Source organism: Chlorocebus sabaeus, chromosome 6, assembly GCF_047675955.1.
Source record: "Chlorocebus sabaeus isolate Y175 chromosome 6, mChlSab1.0.hap1, whole genome shotgun sequence".
Taxonomy (NCBI): domain Eukaryota; kingdom Metazoa; phylum Chordata; class Mammalia; order Primates; family Cercopithecidae; genus Chlorocebus; species Chlorocebus sabaeus.
The window spans coordinates 7,206,554-7,227,536 of record NC_132909.1 but is presented as its reverse complement, the minus strand read 5'-3'; the positions used below and the strand labels follow the sequence as shown (position 1 = coordinate 7,227,536).

General features: G+C 51.1%; 2 protein-coding genes across 10 annotated transcripts; both read left to right on the top strand.

Annotated features, from left to right (window-relative positions):
• The first annotated feature begins 2,387 nt into the window (after positions 1-2,387).
• LOC103235103 (prostate-specific antigen) lies at positions 2,388-8,400 on the top strand. 4 transcript variants are annotated; one of them, XM_007997706.3, is made up of 5 exons: positions 2,388-2,518; positions 3,767-3,926; positions 5,536-5,840; positions 5,967-6,103; positions 7,480-8,400. In XM_007997706.3, exons 1-5 carry the CDS (start codon positions 2,473-2,475, stop codon positions 7,633-7,635), a joined length of 804 nt encoding a protein of 267 aa, XP_007995897.1. In that variant the 5' UTR covers positions 2,388-2,472; the 3' UTR covers positions 7,636-8,400. The 4 variants fall into 4 exon arrangements, with proteins under 4 accessions (XP_007995897.1, XP_007995898.1, XP_007995895.1 ...); XM_007997707.3 differs by having other exon boundaries at positions 2,399-2,518; positions 5,536-5,822; positions 7,480-8,397; XM_007997704.3 differs by lacking the exons at positions 2,388-2,518; positions 3,767-3,926 and having other exon boundaries at positions 4,744-5,840; positions 7,480-8,399.
• Positions 8,401-12,629: 4,229 nt separating this feature from the next.
• Positions 12,630-19,455, top strand: KLK2 (kallikrein related peptidase 2). 6 transcript variants are annotated; one of them, XM_073017241.1, is made up of 5 exons: positions 12,630-12,710; positions 13,924-14,083; positions 15,672-15,958; positions 16,073-16,246; positions 17,569-19,455. In XM_073017241.1, the coding sequence occupies exons 1-5, from the start codon at positions 12,665-12,667 to the stop codon at positions 17,571-17,573; spliced, it is 672 nt and encodes a 223-aa protein (XP_072873342.1). In that variant the 5' UTR covers positions 12,630-12,664; the 3' UTR covers positions 17,574-19,455. The 6 variants fall into 6 exon arrangements, with proteins under 6 accessions (XP_072873342.1, XP_037847928.1, XP_007995905.2 ...); XM_037992000.2 differs by having other exon boundaries at positions 13,924-14,169; positions 16,073-16,209; XM_007997711.3 differs by having other exon boundaries at positions 12,632-12,710; positions 16,073-16,209; positions 17,569-17,955.
• Positions 19,456-20,983: the final 1,528 nt, after the last annotated feature.

The following is a 20,983-nucleotide window of genomic DNA, read 5'->3' as shown; positions in this document are numbered from 1 at the left end:
TGTGGGGATTGAATTGAGGATGAGGCTGGGTTTGATTTTGGAGGTAGAAGACATGGAAGTAGCTATCAGATTTGACAGTGGCCATGAGTTTTGTTTGATGGGGAATCAAACAACAAGGGAAGACGTAAGGGTTGGCTTGTTAGGTTAAGTTGCGTTGGGTTGATGGGGTCGGGGCTGTGTATGATACAGTTGGATTGGTTTGTATTAAATTGGGTTGGGTCAGGTTTTGATTGAGGATGAGTTGAGGATATGCTTAGGGACACTCAATCCATGAGGTTCTCACTGGAGTGGAGACAAACTTCCTTTCCAGGATGAATCCAGGGAAACCTTAATTCACGTGTGAAGAGGTCAGGTCACTGGCTGAGTATATCCTTCCACTCCAGCTGTAAGATGGTCTTAAGTTGTGATTATCTATATGCACTTCTGCCTCCCTTACTGTATTTGAGTTTATCTGATCACTCAGCTAGAAACAGGGGAAGATTTTGTCAAATTCTTCTTCTTTTTTTGAGACAGAGTCTCACTCTATTGATTGCCCAGGCTGGAGTGCAATGGTGGCCAATCTCGACTCACTGGAAACTCACTGCAACCTGGGAGAGGCTCACTGCAACCTCTGCCTCCTGGGTCCAAGTGATTCTCCTGCGTCAGCCTCCCGAGTAGCTGAGATTACAGGTGTGCACCACCGCACCTGGCTAATTTTTGTATTTTTAGTAGAGACGGGGTTTCACCAATGTTTGCCAGGCTGGTCTCGAACTCCTGACCTCGTGATCCACCGCCTCAGCCTCCCAAAGTGTTGGGATTACAGGCATGAGCCACTGCGCCCAGCCACTTTTGTCAAATTCTTGAGTCACAGTTCAGGCTGGATCAGGTGAGCTACTCTGGTTTTATTGAACAGCTGAAATAACTAACTTTTTGGAAATTAATGAAATCTTATGGAGTTAGCAGCGGAGGTACCAGGGCTCTTAAGAGTTCCCGATTCTCTTCTGAGACTATAAATTGTGATTTTGCATGCCACCTTAATTTTTTTTTTTTAAATCAATGTTTTGTTCTCCCTCTATTTCAATGGCGTGATCACAGCTCACTGTAGCCTTGAACTCCTGGCCTTAAGAGATTCTCCTACTTCAGTCTCCCAATAGCTAAGACTACAGTGGTCCATCACCATATCTAGGTAATTTTAAAAGTTTTTTTGGGCCAGGCGCGGTGGCTCATGCCTGTAATCTCAACACTGTGGGAGGCCGAGGTGGGTGGATCATGATGTCAGGGGTTCGAGACCAGCCTGACCAACATGGTGAAACTCTGTCTCTACTGAAAAAAAAAATACAAAAGTTAACCAGGCGTATTGGCACACACCTGTAATCTCAGCTACTCAGGAGGCTGAGGCAGGAGAATCACTTGAACCTGGGAGGCAGAGGTTGCAGTGAGCCAAGATCGTGCCACTGCACTCCAGCCTGGGCAACAGGGTGAGACTCTGTCTCAAAAAGAAAAAAAAAATTTTTTTTTTTTTTTTTTTGTAGAAATGGATCTTGCCTTGTTCCTCTGGTTGGCCTTCAACCCCTGGCTTCAAGCGATCCTTTTACCTTGGCCTCGGAATGTGTTGGGATTACAGGTGTGAGCCACTATGCCTGACCTGTCATTTAATCTTGAGGTACATAAACTGGCTCCTGAAGGCTAAGTATCTTATTGGAGAAGGGGCATTGGATTTTACATGAGGGTGATTCTGACCTGGGAGGGCCGGTCAGCAGGCATCTCTGTTGCACAGAAAGAGTGCACAGGTCTGGAGAACAAGGAGTCGGGGGTTACTGGAATTTCACATTGTTTGACGGACATTGGATTTTGAAATGCTAGGGAACTTTGGGAGACTCGTATTTCTGGGTTAGAGTATCTGTGGACCACAAGATCTTTTTATGATGACAGTAGCAATGTATGTGTGAAACTGGATTCTGGGTTGGAAGTGCAAGGAAAAGAGAGTACTGAATGCCAAGACATCTGTTTCAGGAGCATGAGAAATAAAAGTTCTAGTTTCTGGGCTCAGAGTGGTACAGGGATCAGGGAGTCTCACAGTCCCCCGGGTGCTGGTATTTTAGGGCACATTGGGTCTTGAAGTGCAAAGGATCTAGGCATGTGAGGCTTTGTATGAAGAATCGGGAATTGTACCCACCCCCTGTTTCTGTTTCATCCCGGGCCTGTCTCCTCTGCCTTTGTCCCCTAGATCAAGTCTCCATGAGCTACGGGGCCTGGTGCATCCAGGGTGATCTAGTAATTGCAGAACAGCAAGTGCTGGTTCTCCCTCCCCTTCCACAGCTCTGGTTGTGGGAGGGGGTTGTCCAGCTTCCAGCAGCAGGGGGAGGGCCTTGGTCAGCATCTGGGTGCTGGGAGGGCAGGGGTGGAGTCCTGGGGAATGAAGGTTTTATAAGGCTCCTCGGGGAGGCTCCGTAGCCCCAAGCTCACTGCCTGCACCTGGAGAGCTGTGTCACCATGTGGGTCCTGGTTGTCTTCCTCACCGTGTCTGTGACGTGGATTGGTGAGAGGGGCCAGGGTTGGGGGGATGCAGAAGGGGAGCCAGTCCTGACTCTCAAGCTGAGGCTCTTTCCCTCCCACCCAGCACCCCAGCCCAGACAGGGTGCTGGGCTCTTTTCTGTCTCTCCCAGTCCCACTCCAAACCTATAGCCCCAGCCCCTCCATATTGAACTGTCCTCACTCCCACACCAGGTCCCCGCTCCCTCTCACTTACCCCAGAACTTTCTCCCCATTGCCCAGCCAACTCCCTGCTCCCAGCTGCTTTACTAAAGGGGAAGTTCCTGGACATCTCCATGTTTCTCTTTGTGGAGCTCAAAACCTCCAAGGACCTCTCTCGATGCCATTGGTTCCTTGGACCCTATCACTGGTCTGCCTCCTGAGCCCCTCAGTCCTATCACAGTCTACTGACTTTTCCCATTCGGCTGTGAGTGTTCAACCCTATCCCAAAGACTTTGATGCTTGCCCTCTTGATCTTGCCCTAGGACACCCAGATGCCAGCCAGACACGTCCTTCTTCCTAGCCAGGCTACCTGGCCGGAGACAACAAACGTGTCCCTCAGTCCGGCAATGGGACTCTGAGAAGTCCTCATTCCCTGACTTAGCTCCAGACTCTTCATTCAGCGGCCCACCTTTTCCATAGGAAAAACACGAGCATCCCCAGCCACAACGGCCGGCTCTCTGATTCCCTAAATCTGCATCCTTTTCAAAACCTAAAAACAAAAACAGAAACGGAAAAAAAAAAAAAACACACAAAAAAAACCACTCAGGCCAGAACTGTTTTCTCAACCTGGGACTTCCTAAACTTTCCAAAACCCTCCTCTTCCAGCAACTGAACCTTGCCATAAGGCACTTATCCCCGGTTCCTAGCATCCCTTATCCCCTCAGAATCTACAACTTGTACCAAGTTTCCCTTCTCCCAGTCCAAGACCCCAAATCACCACCAAGGACCCAATCCCCAGACTCAAGATATTGTCTGGACACTGTCCTGTGTCTCCTACCCTGATCCCTGGGGTCACCTCTGCTCTCAGAGCATGAAGCCTCCCCACCAGCCCCAGCCACCAACCTGCAAACCCAGGGAAGAGTGACAGAATTCCCAGCCTTTCCCAGCTCCCCCTGCCCATGTCCCAGGACTCCCAGCCCTGGTTCTCTGCCCCCATGTCTTTTCAAACCCATATCCTAGATCCCTCTCCTATCCGAGTCCCCCAGTTCCTCCTGTGAACCCTGATCCCCCTGATCTAGCACCCCCTCTGCAGGCGCTGCACCCCTCATCCTGTCTCGGATTGTGGGAGGCTGGGAGTGCGAGAAGCATTCCCAACCCTGGCAGGTGCTTGTGGCCTCTCGTGGCAGGGCAGTCTGCGGGGGTGTTCTGGTGCACCCCCAGTGGGTCCTCACAGCTGCCCACTGCATCAGGAGGTGAGTAGAGGCCTGGGGTCTGGGGAGAGGGTGTCTGTGTCCCAGAGGAATAACAGCTGCGCATTTCCCCCAGGGTAACCTCTAAGGCCAGCCTTGGGACTGGGGGAGAGAGGGAAGGTTCTGGTTCAGGTCACATGGTGAGGCAGGATTAAGGCTGGACCATCCTCCCCATGGCTGCCTGGGTCTCTGTCTATGTCCCTCTATGTCTCTCTGTGTCGCTTTCATTATGTCCCTTGGTATCTGGCTTGGGTTGTGTCTCTCTGTGTGACTATTTTGTTCTCTCTCTCCCTCTCTTCTCTGTCTTCAGTCTCCATATCTCCCCCTCTCTCTGTCCATCTCTGGTCCCTCTCCAGCCAGTGTGTCTCACCCTCTATCTCTCTGCCAGGCTCTCTCTGCGTCTCTGTCTCCTATGCCTTCTCCCTGGTGAACACACACACAGGATGGGCGTGGGGGGACCCTGAGTAAAGGAAGGGCTTTGGCCGGGCGCGGTGGTTCACACCTGTAATCCCAGCAGTTTGGGAGGCCGAGGCATGTAGATCGCCTGAGGCCAGGAGTTCTAGACCAGCCTGGCCAACATAGTGAAGCCCCATCTCTACTAAAAATACAAAAAAGTAGCCAGGTGTGGTGGTGCGAGCCTGTAGTCCCAGCTACTCAGGAGGCTGAGGGAGGAGAATTGCTTGAACCTGGGTGGTGGAGGTTGCAGTGAGCTGAGACTGCTCCACTGCACTCCAGCCTGGGTGACAGAGGGAGACTCCATCTTAAAAAAAAAAAAAAGAAAAGAAAAGAAAGAAAAGAAAAGAAAACAAAAGGAAGGGTTTTATCGCTTGTGTGTGTGTGGGTATGAGGAGGCCCCTCTCACTCCATTCCTTCTCCAGGACATCCCTCCACTCTTGGGAGACACGGAGAAGGGCTAGTTCCAGCTGGAGCTTGGATGGGCAATTGAGGGAGGAGGAAGGAGAAGGGGGAAGGAGAACAGGGTTTGGGGGAAAGGACCCTGGGGAGGGAAGCGGCGGGGAATACAGCATCGGGCCTGCAGGCGAGGCTACCTACCCACTTGGAAACCGACGCCAAAGCAGCAGAGCCACTCTGAGGCCTCCCCTCCCCGGCGGTGCCCACTCAGCTCCAGTCTCTCTCCTTTTCTCTCCCACACTCTATCACCCCTGACTTCCTCTCTACTTATTTCTCATTCTTCCTTGACTTCCTGGTTCCCTTTCTCATTTGTCTGTTTCTCACTTTCTGCCTGGTTTTGTTCTCGCTCTTTCTCTGGCCCATGTCTGTTTCTCTATGTTTCTCTCTTTTCTTTCTCATCCTGTATGCTTTTGGCTCACCTAGTTTCTCACTGTTCTCCCCTCTGCCCTTTCATTCTCTCTGTCCTTTTACACTCTGTCTCTTTCCCTTGGTTTCTCTGTTTCCGTATCTATCTTTCACCCTGTCAGACTGCTGTTTCCCAACTCATTGTCTGTATTTTTGGCCCTCACTGTGTCTTCCCCAACCCCGTGTTTTTCTCGCAGTTTCTTTCTCTCTTTTGGAGCCTCCCCCTTGCTCCTCTGTCCCGTCTCTCTTGCCCCATCATCCTCACTCCTCATTCCTGCATTTGCTTCCTCCCCAGCAACAGCGTGATCTTGCTGGGTCGGCACAACCTGTTTTATCCTGAAGACACGGGCCAGGTGTTTCAGGTCAGCCACAGCTTCCCACACCCGCTCTACAACATGAGCCTCCTGAAGAATCGATACCTCGGGCCAGGTGATGACTCCAGCCACGACCTCATGCTGCTCCGCCTGTCAGAGCCGGCCGAGATCACAGATGCTGTGCAGGTCGTGGACCTGCCCACCTGGGAGCCAGCACTGGGGACCACATGCTACGCCTCAGGCTGGGGCAGCATCGAACCGGAGGAACGTATGCCAGGGCCAGATGGTGCAGCTGGGAGCCCAGATACCTGGGTCTAAGGGAGGAGGGGACAGGACTTCTGAGTCTGAGGGAGGAGGGGCCAAGGAACCAGGTGGGGTACGGACCACAACAGTGTTTTTTCCTGGCCCGTAGACTTGACTGCCAGGAAACTTCAGTGTGTGGACCTCCATATTATTTCCAATGATGTGTGTGCGCAAGTTCACTATCAGAAGGTGACCAAGTTCATGCTGTGTGCTGGAAGCTGGAGGGGCGGCAAAAGCACCTGCTCAGTGAGTCATCCCTACTCCCAAATCTTGAGGGGAAATGTGAGTGGGGACCTTAATTCTGGGCTGGGGCCCAGGAGCCAACCGGGCATCAGCTTTCCCTGTTCCCCAGCTGTAGCCACGCTGCCTCCCTGTGCCTCATCTCCTTTCCTCCTTCCCCCTTCCTTGACTCCCTCAAGGCAATAGGTGATTCTTACGGCACAGTCCCTGTATCCCTGCGTTCAGCACACGGTTACTAGGCACCTGCTATGCGCCCAGCACTGCCCTAGAGCCTGGGAAGCAGCAGTGAGCAGCCCCTCCCTTCTGCAGCCCCCGTGCCAGTCAGGGGCACAGGCAGGAACAGGGACCACAAGGCAGAAATGCTGGAGGGGGTCAGGAGGTGAAAGGGTTCTGGGGCAGGGAGAAGGGGTAGGGAGTATGACTGGGAGGGGACGTCCTGCAGAAGACGGGAGTGAGCAAACACCTGCCGCAGGGGGTGGGGGAGCCATGCAGCACCTGGGGCAGCAGAGGGAGCAGCACCTGCCCAGGTCTGGGAGGAGGGCCCTGGCGGGTGTGAGGAGCCGCGAGGGGGCTGCGTGGCTGGAGTGAGGGATCAGGGACGGGGGCAAGATGGCCTCGCACAGGGAAGAAAGGACCCCTCCTGCAGGGCCTCCCCAGGCCGCAGAAGGACATGCTTTTCCTCTGAGAAGTCAGGAGCTAGGGATGGTGCTGGACAGAAGTGGGAAAGGGCCTGGCTCAGGTGTCCAGAGGCTGCTGCTGGCCTCCCTATGGGATCAGACTGCAAGGAGGAAGGGTGGCAGGGCTGTGGGCGGAGCGATGATGGGGCTGACCTGAGGGTGGCTCCAGGCCTTGTCCCCACCTGGGGCCTCACGCAGCCTCCCTCACAGGCTCCTGGCGCTTAGTCTTTCCCCTCCATTCCATTTTCCACCTGGCCCCAGTGGGTCATTCTGATCACTGAACTGACCATGCCAGCCCTGCTCACAGCCCTCCATGGCTCCCTAGTGCCTTGGAGAGGAGGTGTCTAGTCAGAGAGTAGTCCTGGAGAGGTGGCCTCTGTGATGAGCCACGGGGGCAGCATCCTGCAGATGCTCTTGGCCCTCGTCCCGCTGACCTGTCTGCAAGGACTGTCCTCCTGGACCCTCCCCCCTGCACAGGAGCTGGACCCTGAAGTTCCTTCCCCATCGGCCAGGATTGGAGCCCCTGTCCCCCCTACTGGAATCCCTGCCCACCTTCTTCTGGGAGTCGGCTCTGGAGACCTTTCTCTCTTTTCCCAAAGCTGGGAACTGCTATCTGTTATGTGCCTGTCCGGGTCTGAAAGACAGGATTGCCCAGGCAGAAACTGGGGCTGACCTATCTCACTCTCTCCCCGCTTTTACCCTTAGGGTGATTCTGGGGGCCCACTGATCTGTGACGGTGTGCTTCAAGGTATCACGTCATGGGGCAGTCAACCATGTGCCCTGCCCCAAAAGCCTGCCCTGTACACCAAGGTGGTGCGTTACCGGAAGTGGATCCAGGACACCATCATGGCAAACCCCTGAGCACCCCATCAACTCCCTACTTGTAACGAAAAAAAAAAAAAATCCACCTCAAGTTCTGGCATCACTTGGCTATTCTAGACACCAGGCACTTGGAACCTTGGAAATGACCGGGCCAAGGCTCAAGCCTCCCCAGTTCTATTGACCTTTGTCCTCAGGTGTGGGGTCCAGGGTTGCTAGGAAAAGAAATCAGCAGACACAGGTGTAGACCAGAGTGTTTCTTAAATGGGTGTAATTTTGTCCTCTCCGTGTCCTGGGGGACACTGGCCATGCCTGGAGACATCTCACTCAGTTTCTTTGAGGACCCAGATAGGATGGGGTGTCTGTGTTGTTTGTGGGATACAGAGATGAAGGAGGGGTGGGGTCCACACTGAGAGAGTAGACAGTGACACGTGCTGGATGCTGTCCATGAAGCACTGAGCAGAAGCTGGAGGCTCAACGCACCAGACACTCACAGCAAGGATGGAGCTGAAAACATAATCTACTCTGTCTTGGAGGCACTGGGAAGCCTAGAGAAGGCTGTGAACCGAGGAGGGGGAGGGTCTTCCTGTGGCATGGGATGGGGATGAAGTAAGGAGAGGGACTGGACCCCCTGGAAGCTGATTCACCATGGGGAGAGGTGTGTCGAGGTCCCCCAGACAACACTCAGATTTGATGATTTCCTAGTAGAACTCACAGAAATAAAGAGCTGTTATACTGTGGTTTATTCTGGTTTGTTACATTGACAGGAGACCCACTGAAATCAGCAAAGGAAACAGGCATCTAGGTGGGGGTGTGGAGAAAACAGGGAAAAAGTTTCAGTTGTTTTCTCCTAGTGGGGTGTTGTGGACAGCACCTAAATCACACAGAAGTGATGTATGACCATGTGTATGAAGTATTTCCAACTAAGGAAGTTCACCTGAGCCTTAGTGTCCAGAGTTTTTATTGGGTGTCTGTAGGATAGGCACGGAGTACTGGAATAGCTGACCTTAACTTCTCAGACCTGAGGTTCCCCAGAGTTCAAACAGATACAGCATGGCCCAGAGCCTCAGATGTACAAGAACAGGCATTCATCATGAATCACACTCTTAGCATGAATCATCTGGCACGGCCTGAGGCCCCAGGTATACCAAAGCACTTGGGCCGAATATTCCAAGCGATTAAATGTCATCTCCCAGGAGTTATCCAAGAGTGAGCCCCATACTTGGAAGGTTCAGGCTTTGAGCAGTGCGGGGCTTCTGAGTCAATCTTTTACTGTACGGGGAGTGAGGGAAGGGAGAAGGTGAGGAAACCGCCTGGGGATCTGGTTCTGTCTTGTTGTCAAGTGGACCATGGGGCTATCCCAAGAAGGAGGAATTCAGAAATAGGGGAAGGTCGAGGAAGGACACTGAACTCAAAGGGGATACAGTGATTGGTTTATTTGTCTTCTCTTCACATCACTGGTGCTGAGGAATTCCCACCCTGAGGTTATGAAGATGTCTGAACACCTAACACATAGCACTGGAGATACGAGATCGACAAGAGTTTCTTAGCCACAGAGCTTCACAGCCTAGGGCAGGAGGACACTGTACACCAGGCAGGATGACATGGGAATTGCACTCAGGATTGGCTTGAAGAAGCAAGGACTGTGGGAGGTGGGATTTGTTGTAACAAGAGGGCAGGGTGAACTCTGGTTCCCGTGGGGGAATGTGATGGTCTTGTTACAAATTTCTCAAGCTGGCAGGGAATAAAACCCATCAGGGTGAGGACCTTGTGGAGGGCGGCTGCCCCGACTGATAAAGGAAGTAGCCAGGTGGGGGCCTTTCCCGTTGTAGGGGTGGGGGATATATCTGGCAATAGAAACCTTTGAGACTCTTTCAGTTACAAGTACTAAGGCAGCAAATAAAATGGAATCTTATTTTCTGACTTTATACTGCATGAGTGTGAATATATATTTGATTCTGCACAGGGGGTGAGGGAAAGGAGGGGAGGACGAAAGTTCCTTCAGGTCTGGTTTGGGCTTGTGTTCCAGGGTCCAGAGCTCCTTGGAGCTCTTCCTGCGATATGGGACTTTTATTTTATTTTATTTTATTTTATTTTATTTTATTTTATTTTATTTTACATTTTATTTTATTTCATTTCATTTTATTTTATTTTATTTTATTTTATTTTATTTTATTTTATCTTAAGTTCTGGGCTACATGTGCAGGATGTGCAGCTTTGTTACGTAGGTAAACGTGTGCCATGGTGATTTGCTGCACCTATCAACCCATCACCTAGGTATTAAGCCCAGCATGCATTAGCTGTTTTTCCTGACACTCTCCCTCTCCCTGACTCCCACAACTGGCCTCAGTGTGTGTTGTTCCCCTCCCTGTGGCCATGTGTTCTCCTTGTTCAGCTCCCACTTATAAGCGAGAACATGCGGTGTTTGGTTTTCTGTGCCTGTGTTAGTTTGCTGAGGATAATGGCTTCCAGCTTCATCCATGTTCCTGCAAAGGACCTGATCTCATTCTTTTTTATGGTTGCATAGGAATTGTTTTTACACATCCAATTGCTGTTGTATTTAACTACAAGTTAATCTAATTAGCATACTAAAAGAGATTAGAGAAGACATTAGGTACATTGAATGAGACAATATATAACATAGGACCAAGGTGAAATACTAGGTAGGAAAAGTATAATAGTTGAAAAAAGTAAAAAAAAAAAAAAATGCATGAGTAGCAGAATGGAAAAGAGGTAAAGAACATAATAGGGACTTTTTAGACCAGATTGAAGGACAGAGACAGAAAAATTTTAAGGAACTGCTAAACCATGTGAGTGCTAGAAGTACAGTCAATGACATTAAAGTCTCAGGAGGAGAAAGCAATGGGAAAGGAGGAAGTATGTGAGTAAATTAGTAGAGACATGTCTGATGGATTTTAAAATATTTGAAAGACCTCAGATCAAAGGATACATACCGTGCCATTGAAGAGGAAGATGGAAAAGCCAAGAAGCCGGAAGACAGTTAGAAATTTCATTGGCAAAGCTTCACTGTTAAAAGTCCTAGAGAGAAAGGATGGCAGAAATATTGGAAGGAAAGAAGGTGGAATCTAGAATATAAATTCATCCCAACAGTTTGGTAGTGTGCACCTGCAGCCTTTTCTAGATAATACCCTATTGTCATACATTGCCTAAGGAAGTGTAAAATGGTCTCCTTATTTATTTATTTATTTATTTATTTATTATTATTTTTTAAATTTTTGAGATGGAGCCTCCCTCTGTCTCCCAGGCTGATGTGCAATGGTGTGATATCACTCACTGCAACCTCTGCCTCCCGGGTTCAAGCAATTCTCTTACGACAGCTGGGTCTGGATCAGTGTAAGCTGCTCTGGTTTTATTGAACAGATGAAATCACATTTTTTGTTTTTCAAAATCTAAGAAATCTTGTAGAGTTAACAGTGGACTCTTATAACAAGAGTTAACACCAGGACTCTTATTCTTGATTCTTTTCTGAGACACCAAAATGAGATTTTTTCAATTCCATCCTAATTCTTTTTTTTTTTTTTTTTTTTTTTTTTGAGACATAGTCTGGGTCTTTTGCTCTGGCACTCAGGCTGGAGCACAATGGTGTGATCATAGCTCACTGAACCACCCTTGACCTCCTGGACTTAAGGGATCCTCCTGCTTCAGCCTCCTGAGTAGATGGGGCTACAGGTGCTTGCCACCAAACCGGGCTAATTAAAAAAATTTTTTGTTAGAGATAGGGTCTCACTCTGTTGCCCTGGCTAATCTTGAACTTCTGACTTCAAGTGATTCTTCAGCCTTGGACTCCCAAAGCACTAGGATTGCTGGCATGAGCCACTCACCGTGCCTGGCTTGCAACTTAATCTTGGAGTGTATAGACTTGGCTCCCGATAGATAGCTAGACATTTCAGTGAGAAGCAGGCATTGGATTTTGCATGAGGACAATTCTGACCTAGGAGGGCAGGTCAACAGGAATCCCCGTTGTACAAATAGAGTGCACAGGTGTGGAGAATGAGGAGTGAGGAGCCACTGGAACCCCATATTGTTTATTGGACATTGGATTTCGAAATAATAGGGAACTTGGTCTGGGAGACTCGTGTTTCTGGATTGGAGAATCCAATCTCCAATGGTATCACAAGGTTTTATGATGAGAGGAGAAATATATGTGGGGAACTATTTTCTGAGTGTGGAAGTGCAAGAATCAGAGAGCACTGAATGCCGAAGCTTCTATTTCAGGAACATGGTGAGTTGGAGGTCCACCTTCTGGGCCTAGACTGGTATAGGGACCAGAAGGTCTCACAATCCCATGGTTCTGATATTTCAGGGCAAATTAGGTCTTGGGGTGCAAAGGAAGTACTTGGGACTTAGGCACATGAGACTTTGTATTGAAAATCAATGATTGGGGCTGGCCGTGGTGGCTCACGCCCGTAATCCCATCACTTTGGGAGGCCAAAGTGGGAGGATCGCTTAGGAGCCTAGGAGTTGGAGACCAGCCTAGGCAACATAGCCAGACTCTCTCTCTACAAAACATTAAAGATTAGCTGGATGTGGTGGTGCATGCTTGTGGTCTCAGCTATCCTGGAGGCTGAGACAGGAGAATCAGTTGAGTCTGGGAGTTCAAGGCTACAGTGAACTGTGATCAAGCCACTGCACTCCAGCCTGGGCAAGAGTGAGACTCTGTCTCAGAATCTTTTTTTTTTTTTAAAAAAGAGTCAGTGATCATCCCAACCCCTGTTGCTGTTCATCCTGAGGCTGCCTTCTCTGGCTTTGTCCCCTAGGTTATGTCTCCATGATCCATAGGCCCTGCCCAATCTGGCCTCACACCCTGGGAATGCCTCCAGACTTATCTAGTATTGTGTGGAACGGCAAGTGCTGGCTGTCCCTCCCCTTCCACAGCTCTGGGTATGGGAGGGGGTTGTCCAGCCTCCAGCCTCATAGGAAGGGCCTTGATCAGCATCTAGGTGCCTGCAGGGCAGGGGCGGAGTCCTGGAGAATAAAGCCCTTTATAGGGCTTTATAGGGAGGCTCCCCAGCCCCAAGCTCTCCGCCTGGCTGTGGACATCTGTGTCAGCATGTGGGTCCTGGTTCTCTTCATCGCCTTGTCTGTGGGGTGCACTGGTGAGATGGACAGATAAAGGAAAGGGGGCGGGTTCTGACTCTTATGCTGAAGCCCTTTCCCTCCCACCCAGCACCCCGCCCTCGTCCCTTCCGCCCACAGTTCATCCCAGACAATGTGCCCCTGACTCCTCCACACGGCAGTAGTCCTCATGCCCACACTAGGTCCCCGCTCCCTCCCACTTACCTCAGACCTTTCTTCCCATTGCCCAGCCAAATCCCTGCTCCCAGCCGCTTTACTAAAGAGCAAGTTCTGGGCATCTCTGTGTTTCTCTTTATGGGGCTCAAAACCTTTCAAGGACCTCTCTCCATGCCATTGGTTCCTTGGACCCTATCATCGGGCTGCCTCCTGAGCCCCTCAGTCCTACCACAGTCTACTGACTTGTCCCGTTCAGCTGTGAGCATTGAACCCTGTGCCCTGGACCTTGACACCTGGCTTCCCAGCCTTGTCCCAGGAAACCGAGATTCCACCGGATTCCACCGGACACTTCCTTCTTCCCCCAAGGCTATCTGGCCTAAGACAACAAATGCTGCCCCCACCCCCAGTCTGGCACTGGGGCTCTGAAAACTGCTCCTTCCCTGACTCTTTGCCCCAGGCTCTTCATTCAATGGCCAGCCTTTTCCATGGGAAAAATAGGAGCACCCCCAACCACATCCCCAACCACAACAGCCAGTTCTCTGATGCCCTAAATCTGCACCCTTTTCAAAACCTCAAAAACAAAACAAAACAAAGCGAGAAACAACCCAGACAGAACGGTTTGCTTAAACTTGGACATGGTAAACCGTCCCAAACCTTCCTCTCCCAGCAACTAAACCTCTCCACTGGGCACTTATCCCTGGTTTCTGGAACCCCTTATTTTCTTAGAACCCACAGCTTCCACCACAGTTTCCCTTCTCCCAGTGTAAGACCCCAAATCACTCCAAATGACCCAACCCCCAACCCGATGCCTGCTCCAGATGCTGTCCCATGTCCCCTACTCTGATTTCGGGTCAGCTCTGCTCTCAGAGCGTGAAGTCTCCCTACCTGGTCCAGCCACCAACCTGCCAACCCAGGGAATAGCTACAGAATTCCCAGCCCTCCCGGGACCCCTTGCTTGTGTCCTGGACTCCCAGTCCTCGTCCTCTGCCCCCATATCTCTTCAAACCCACAGCTCAGCTCCCTCCCCTATCCAATTCTTCTGGGTCTGATCCCCCTGACCCAGCACCCCCTCTGCAGGTGCAGTGCCCCTCATCCAGTCTCGGATTGTGGGAGGCTGGGAGTGCGAGAAGCATTCCCAACCCTGGCAGGCGGCTGTGTACAGTCATGGATGGGCACACTGTGGGGGTGTCCTGGTGTACCCCCAGTGGGTGCTCACAGCTGCCCATTGCCTAAAGAAGTAAGTAGGATCCTGGGAACTAGGGAGGGAATGTCTGTGTCCCACAGGAATAACAGCTGGATACTTCCCCCAGGGTCACTTCTTAGGTGAGACTTAAGAGTAAAGGAGAGAGGGAAAGTCCTGGCCCAGGTTGCACTGGGAGGCAGGGCTGGGGCTGGACCACTCTCCCCATGGCTGCCTGTGTCTCTCTCTGTGTCTGATCTCACTGTGTCTCTTGGTGTCTGGCTCTGGTTGTGTCTGTATGGTTGTGTCTGTATGTGTTTTGGTCTCTATCTCCTTCCCTTTTTCTGTCTCCCTGTCTTGGTGTCTCCCCCATCTCTGTGTGTCTCTGGGTCTTTCTGCGGCCATCTCTGTCTCCTTGTGTCTCACCCTCCATCTCTTTGCCTGTCTTTCTCCTGGGTCTCTGCCTCAGCCCTTCGTCATCACTACTGAACACACCCAGATGGGCCTGTGACAGTGGGTGGGGAGCACCCCGAAAAAGGAAGGGCTTTAAGCTCAGTGTGTGTGTGTGTGTGTGTGTGTGTGTGTGTGTGTGAGGGGGTGCCTGTCACTGCACAGCACTCTCTCCAGGACAACCCTCCACCCTGGGGAGACACAGGGAAGGTTGGTTTCAGCCGCAGCTGGGTGCGCAATTGAGGGAGGAAAGAGAAGGAAAAACAAGAAAGGAGGGGGAAGGTGGCTGAGCGCAGTGGCCCATGCCTGTAATCCCAGCACTTTGATAGGCCAAGATGGGTGGATCACCTGAGGTCAGGAGTTCGAGACCAGCCAGGCCAACATGGCGAAACCCCATCTCTACTAAAAATACAAAAAGTAACCAGGCGTGGTGGTGCATGCCTGCAATCCCAGTTACTAGGGAAGCTGGGACAAGAGAATTGCTTGAACCTGGGAGGCGGAGGTTGCAGTGAGCCTTGATTGTGCCACTGCACTCCAACTGGTGACAGAGCAAAATTCCATCTCAGAAACAAACAAACAATAACAAAAACAAAGAAAAACAAAAGCGAAAGGAGGGGAAAGGAGCTGGAGAAAGAAGGGAGGCTGCAGCCCTGAGCCCCAGCTTCAGGTGAGCCACCCTCACGCCTCTCCTCCTCCTCCTGCTACCCCACCCCCTTCAGATGCCTCCCTGGCCTCCCTCCTTTTTCTCTCCCACACTGTATCACCCCGGCTTCCTCTCCGCTGTTTCTCATTCTCTCTCTGACTTCCCGCGTCCTTTTCTCATTTGTCCATTTCTCACTCCCTTCCTGGTTCTGTTCCTTGTCCCTTCCTCTTGCCCGTGTCTGTTTCTCACTGTCTCTGTCTCTTCTTTGCCCATCCTAATCCTCACTGTTCTCCCCTCTGCTTTTGTCATTCCTGTGCCTTTTTGTGCTCTCTCTTCTCCACTTCGTCTCTCTCAGTTTCTGTGTCTGCCTCTCACACAACCACACTCCTGTTCTCTAATTCACTGTCTGTATTTCACCATGACTTGTCTCCCCCACCCCTGTTTTTCTCACTGTTTCTTTTTCTCCCCTTTGGAGTCTCCCTTATCCTCCCCTGCCCCATCTACCTTTCCCCATTTTTTCTCTCCTCATGCATCCACCCCTTTCCTCCCCAGGAATAGCCAGGTCTGGCTGGGCTGGCACAACCTGTTTGAGCCTGAAGACACAGGCCAGAGGGTCCCTGTCAGCCACAGCTTCCCACACCCGCTCTACAATATGAGCCTTCTGAAGCGTCGAAGCCTTAGACCGGATGAAGACTCCAGCCACGACCTCATGCTGCTCCGCCTGTCGGAGCCTGCCAAGATCACAGACGCTGTGAAGGTCCTGGGCCTGCCCACCCAGGAGCCAGCACCTGGGACCACCTGCTATGCCTCAGGCTGGGGCAGCATCCAACCAAAGGAGTGTACGCCTGGGCCAGACAGTGTAGCTGGGAGCCCAGATGCCTGGGTCTGAGGGAAGTGGGGCCAAAGAACCAGGGGGGGTCCGGCCACAGCCCAGTTTTTGCTCTGACCCATAGTCCTGCGCCCAAAGAGTCTTCAGTGTGTGAGCCTCCATCTCCTGTCCAACGACATGTGTGCTGGAGCTTACTCTGAGAAGGTGACAGCGTTCATGTTGTGTGCTGGGCTCTGGACAGGTGGTAAAGACACTTGTGGGGTGAGTCATCCTTACTCCCAACGTCTGGAGGGGAAAGGTGAGTGGAGACCCTAATTCTGGGCTGGGATCTGAAAACCAACCAGACATCTGCCTCCCCTGGTGCCCAGCTGTAGCCACGCCCCCTCCCCATGCCTCATCTGCCACCCTCCTCCCCCTTCCCTGACTCCCTCAACGCGACAGGCGATTCTCACAGCATAATCCACCCATTCCGGTGTTGGGCACATGCCTACTGGGCACCTGCTGCGTGACCAGCGTTGTCATAGACCCTGGGAAGCAGCAGTGAACAGACAGAGCACCCCCATGCTGGTGAGGGGCACAGGCAGGAATGGGGACCACAACGCGGAAATGCTGGAGGGTATCAGGAAGTGATCGGGCTCTGGGGCAGGGAGGAGGGGTGGGGAGTGTGACTGCGAGGGGACATCCTGCAGAAGGTAGGAGTGAGCAAACACCTGCCGCAGGGAAGGGGAGAGCCCTGCGGCACCTGGGGGAGCAGAGGGAGCAGCACCTGCTCAGGCCTGGGAGGAGGGGCCTGGAGGGTGTGAGGAGTAGCGAGGGGTCTACATGGCTGGAGCGAGAGACAAGGGGCAGGGCGCGAGATGGCCTCACATGGGGAAGAGAGGGCCCCTTCCGGAGGGCCTCACCTGGGCCACAGGAGGACACTGCTTTTCCTCAGAGGAGTCAGGAGCTATGGATGGTGCTGGACAGAAGCGGGAAAGGGCCTGGCTCAGGTGTCCAGAGGCTGCTGCTGGCCTCCCTGTGGGATCAGACTGCAGGGGGGGAGGGCAGCCGGGGTGTTGGGGAAGTGATGATGAGGATGACCTGAGGTGGCTCCAGGCCTTGTCCCCACTTGGGCCCTCACCCAGCCTCCCTCACAGTCTCCTGGCCCTCAGTCTCTCCCCTCCACTCCATTCTCCACCTGGCCCCCAGTGGGTCATTGTGATCACTGAACTGACCATGGCCAGCCCTGCCTGTGGCCCTCCATGGCTCCCAGATGCCCTGGAGAGGGGACATCTAGTCAGAGAGTAGTCCTGGAGAGGTGACCTCTGTGATGCACCTGCAGATGGTCCAGCTCCTCCTCCCACTGACCTGTCTGCAGGGACTGTCCTCCTGGACCCTGCCCCCTGTGCAGGAGCTGGACCCTGAAGTCCCTTCCCCATAGACCAGGACTGGAGCCTTGTTCCCTCTGTTGGACTCTCCGCCCATACTCTTGTGGGAGTGGGTTCTGGAGACGTTTCTCTCTGTTCGTGAGAGCTGGGAATTGCTCTCAGTCACCTACCTGCACAGTTCTGAGAGACGGAGTTGCCTAGGCAGATATTGGGGCCAATCTTTCTCACTGTCTCTCTCCCCCTTTACCCTTAGGGTGATTCTGGGGGTCCACTTGTCTGTAATGGTGTGCTTCAGGGTATCACGTCATGGGGCCCTGAGTCTTGTGCCCTGCCTGAAAAGCCTGCTGTGTATACCAAGGTGGTGCATTACCGGAAGTGGATCAAGGACACGATCGCAGCCAACCCCTGAGTGCCCCCCGTCCCACTCCTACCTCTAGTAGATTTAAATCCACCTCACGTTCTGGCATTACTTGGCCTTTCTGGATGCTGGACACCTGAAGCTTGGAACTCACCTGGCCAAAGCTTGAGCCTCCTGAGTCCTACTGACCTGTGCTCTCTGGTGTGGATTCCAGGGCCGCTAGGAAAAGGAATGGGCAGACACAGGTGTATGCCAGTGTTTCTGAAATTCGTGTAATTTCATCCTCTCCTTCGGAACACTGGCTGTGTCTGGAGACTTCTCACTCAGTTTCAGTGAGGACACACACAACCATGTTGTTTGTGGTGTGCAGAGACGGGAGGGGTGGGGCCCACCCTGGAAGAGCGGACAGTGACACAAGGTGGACACTCTCTACGGATCACTGAACATAAGCTGGAGGCACAACGCACGAGGCACGTGCACAGCAAGGATGACACTGAAAACATAGCCCACTCTGTCCTGGGGGCACTGGGAAGCCTAGAGAAGACCGTGAGCAGAAAGAAGGGGAGGGTCCTCCTATGTTGTTGAAGGAGGGACTAAGGGGAAAAACTGGAAGCTGATTAATTACAGGAGGTGTGTTCAGGTTCCCCAACCACCGCCAGATTCGATGATTTCCTAGCAGGACTTCCAGAAATAGAGAAAGCCATCATGCTGTGGTTTATTATGGTTTGTTACATCGATAGGATACATATTGAAATCAGCAAATAAAACAGACGTATAGATTATAGTGTGGAGAAAACAGAGGAAAACTTGTAGTTACGAAGATGAGCAACTTGGCTTTGCTAAGTTTTCAGACTGTCAGGAAGTGAAACCTATTAGGCTGAGGACCTTGTGGAGTGTAGCTGATCCAGCTGATAAAGGAACTAGCTAGGTAGGGGCCTTTCCCTTTGGATGGAGGGCATATCTGACAGTTATTCTCTCCAAGTAGAGTCTTATGGACAACACATCATTCTCCCTGCAAGGATACATGATAATATGTATGAAGTAATCCCAACTAAGGAAGCTCACCTGATCCTTAGTGTCCAGGGTTTTACTGGGGGTCTGTAGGATGAGTATGGAGTACTTGAATAACTGACCTTAAGTCCTCAGACCTGAGGTTCTCTAGAGTTCAAACAGATACAGCACGGCCCAGAGTCCCAGATGTACAAAAACAGGCATGCATCACAAATCCCATTTTTAGCATGAAGCGTCTGGCATGGCCTAAGGCCCCAAGTATACCAAGGCACTTGGGCAGAACAGTCCAAGGAATCAAATATCATCTCCCAGGAGTTATTCAAGGATGAGCCCTTTACTTGGAATGTACAGGTTTTGAGCAGTGCAGGGCTGCTGCGTCAACCTTTTACTGTACAGGGGGTGAGGGAAAGGGAGAGGATAAGGAAACCCCCCTGGGGATTTGGTTTGGTCTTGTGATCAGGTGATCTATGGAGCTATCCCTACAAAGAAGAATCCAGAAATAGGGGAAAATTGAGGAATGACACTGAACTCAAAGAGCATTCAATCATTGTTTTATTTGCCTTCTTTTCACACCATTGGTGAGGGAGGAATTCCCACCCTGGGGTTATGAAGATGGTTGAACACCCCACACATAGCACTGGAGATATGAGATCAACAGTTTCTTAGCCACAGAGATTCACAGCCTAGAGCAGGAGGAAACTGCACACCATGCAAGATGACATGGGGGATGCGCTCAGGATTGGCATGAAGAAGCAAGGACTGGCTTTAGAGTAGACAAAGGACTTGATTTATTTGGCACAGCCGGCAGCGTGAGGTTCATGTACATATGGGTTCACAGCTATCAGTGGTTTATTCCATTTTCACAGCTGAATAGGATTCCATTGTATGGATACACCACAGTTTATTTGTCTACTCACCAGTTTATGGAACATCTGTCACTGCTTTAATACTGTAAACTTCCCTCTCCCCAATCTTCCTTATTATTTAACTTATTGTATACGATTTGTACGAATTTACAATATTATATTAACACATATAAATGTATATCTAATTTGTGATTTATTTTATTGGGTTTATTTTCTATTGTTTGTATCTCTCAGCTACAACAAGGACAAGGATCTTTGCCAGTTTTGTTCACTGGTTTATCCAAAGCCCCTAAAACAGTGCCTGGCACATAGTAGGTACGTGATAAGTACTTACTGAGTAAATGAGAATGAACGGATGGCCACAAACTATTTCTATCACTGTGTTTCTCAGTTGAGCTTCTCGATCGGGGTACTGCCTGTCTGACTGTTTCCATCTGCCATGGAGACAGACAACTAACACACACACACTCTCACTCTATCTGTCTCCCAGTGGTTGACACTCTCTCCATCACTCTTTCCTGTTTCTTTCAGTAGATCTCTCACTGGAGAGATCTCTGGGTCTCTGGAGGGTGGTTGGGGTCTTGTCAGGGTTCTGGAGTTGGGAATCTAGAGCAGAGGAGTGGAGTTTGGAGCCTGGGTCTGTGGTCTGGAGTCAACCTTCAGAATCTCCAGTTTGTGCTGTGGAATCTAGAGCTTCGAATCTGAATTCTGGGATTTTGGGGTTTGGAGTGAAGCATCTGGAATTTAGACCAGACATCAGTAAACTATTTCTGTAAAAGTTCAGAAAGTAATTATGTTAGGCTTTGTGGGCCAGACAGTCTGTGCTGTAATTGCTCGTTTCTGCTGTCCCAGCATAAGAGCAGTCATAGACAACACGTGAAGGAATTAATCTATGTTCCAACCAAATGTTATTTACAAAAAGACACAGCAGCTGGATTTGGCCTGCAGGCGTAATTTATTTCCTTTTGATTAAACTGAAACCTGGAAAATGGAATCCAGAAATGGAAGTCTTGGTTCTAGAGGCCAAAGACTGGTCTGATGTCTAGAGTTTGGACCACCAGTCTGATTTCCAGGAAGATGAAGCTCAAAGTCTAGAATCTGAATTTGGTGACTGAGATCTTCATTTTGGAGTTAAGACTCTTTGTATGTAGATCACAAAAGACTGTCACTTCATTGCAGGACAGTTTAGCCCTGAAATTGGGGTTTAGCCTGGGAGGGTTCTTGGCTTCACCCAGGAAAGGATTCAAGGGTGAGCTGGTGGTGTGAGACAGCAGTCTTAGGAGTGGTGCTGTTCCTTGCGAAGCAGGGCTAACTCATAGGCAGTGTGCCCAGAGTCAGCCATCTATGGGCTCTTGGCAACTATATTTATACTCATGTAAATCCACTTTCAATTACATGCAAATTGAGTAATGCACCAATGCAAATTGAGGGGT

Excerpts from the sequence above, each read along its gene's own strand:
- LOC103235103 (XM_007997704.3), top strand. The coding sequence starts at position 5,240 with ATGCTTTTGGCTCACCTAGTTTCTCACTGTTCTCCCCTCTGCCCTTTC. Across the intron at positions 5,841-5,966 it reads ACGTATGCCAGGGCCAGATG|ACTTGACTGCCAGGAAACTT; the intron begins GTGCAGCTGGGA and ends CCTGGCCCGTAG. Across the intron at positions 6,104-7,479 it reads GCGGCAAAAGCACCTGCTCA|GGTGATTCTGGGGGCCCACT; the intron begins GTGAGTCATCCC and ends TTTTACCCTTAG.
- KLK2 (XM_037991999.2), top strand. The coding sequence starts at position 15,196 with ATGCCTCCCTGGCCTCCCTCCTTTTTCTCTCCCACACTGTATCACCCC. Across the intron at positions 15,959-16,072 it reads CAGCATCCAACCAAAGGAGT|TCCTGCGCCCAAAGAGTCTT; the intron begins GTACGCCTGGGC and ends TCTGACCCATAG. Across the intron at positions 16,210-17,568 it reads GTGGTAAAGACACTTGTGGG|GGTGATTCTGGGGGTCCACT; the intron begins GTGAGTCATCCT and ends CTTTACCCTTAG.